Genomic DNA, 663 nt, shown 5'->3' with positions numbered 1-663 from the left:
CTCAGGCGTGGGGGGGCAGCCTCGTTGAGGGAGGGTCTCACCTTTGTCCGAGGCGGCCCAGGGCGAAGCCGAGGCCGGAGACCGGGGAGAGCTCTGCGGGGAACAGGGCTTTGACGGCGGCAGCCGGGGGCTCCATGGCGGAGGGCGCGCCGAGTGCAGCTGTCAGTGCGGCCGCGCTTTGACCCCCCGCGGCCTCCGTCCCTGGGCGCAGCCAGCGCGCGCGCGCGCTCTCCCACCCCGCCCCCCGCTCCGAAGCTGGCGCCAAAGCGCGTTGACCAATCAGCAGCGGCGGCACCCAACTTCAGCCCACCCACCTGACGCCAGTCTCGTTTCCCTTTCTCGCCCGGCCCAGCTGTCGCGCTCAGCGACAGAAAGAGTGGCCAATAGTACGCGGTGCTACGCCTTGCCGGCGGCCAATCCCCCGTGAGCCCTGCCCAAGCCTCTCCCTGAGACGTTAACAGGCCTCCGCAGTGCTGACCAATAGAACAGACGCGGAGGCTCGTGTGCGGCCAATGGAAACGAGCCTAGCTCTGTCTCCTCCCTCCCCCAGGAACAGCAGAGCCGACCACTAAGCTTGCCCGCCATATGGGCTCGTCGGCGGGTTCCCTCGTGGGCAAGCCCGCATGCAACCCCATGCTGACGCATGCGCCAACGGGACTGCAA

The 663-nt window shown here is 68.8% G+C and overlaps 1 protein-coding gene across 1 annotated transcript in view; it reads right to left on the bottom strand.

Moving 5' to 3' along the window:
• The window catches only part of CDC25A (cell division cycle 25A), a 16,707-nt gene extending 16,492 nt beyond the window's left edge, over positions 1-215 (bottom strand). Inside the window, exon 1 of the mRNA XM_019528879.1 lies at positions 42-215. Within this exon, the coding sequence (XP_019384424.1) occupies positions 42-136 (95 nt within the window). The 5' untranslated portion in view covers positions 137-215. The remainder of the gene's footprint in view (positions 1-41) is intronic.
• Between the last annotated feature and the right edge of the window lie 448 nt (positions 216-663).

The sequence above is a fragment of the Crocodylus porosus genome, unplaced genomic scaffold, assembly GCF_001723895.1.
Source record: "Crocodylus porosus isolate Cpor-Errol unplaced genomic scaffold, CroPor_comp1, whole genome shotgun sequence".
Classification (NCBI taxonomy): Eukaryota; Metazoa; Chordata; order Crocodylia; family Crocodylidae; genus Crocodylus; species Crocodylus porosus.
The sequence above is the reverse complement of the archived record's forward strand: the minus strand, read 5'-3'. Positions and strand labels throughout refer to the sequence as shown.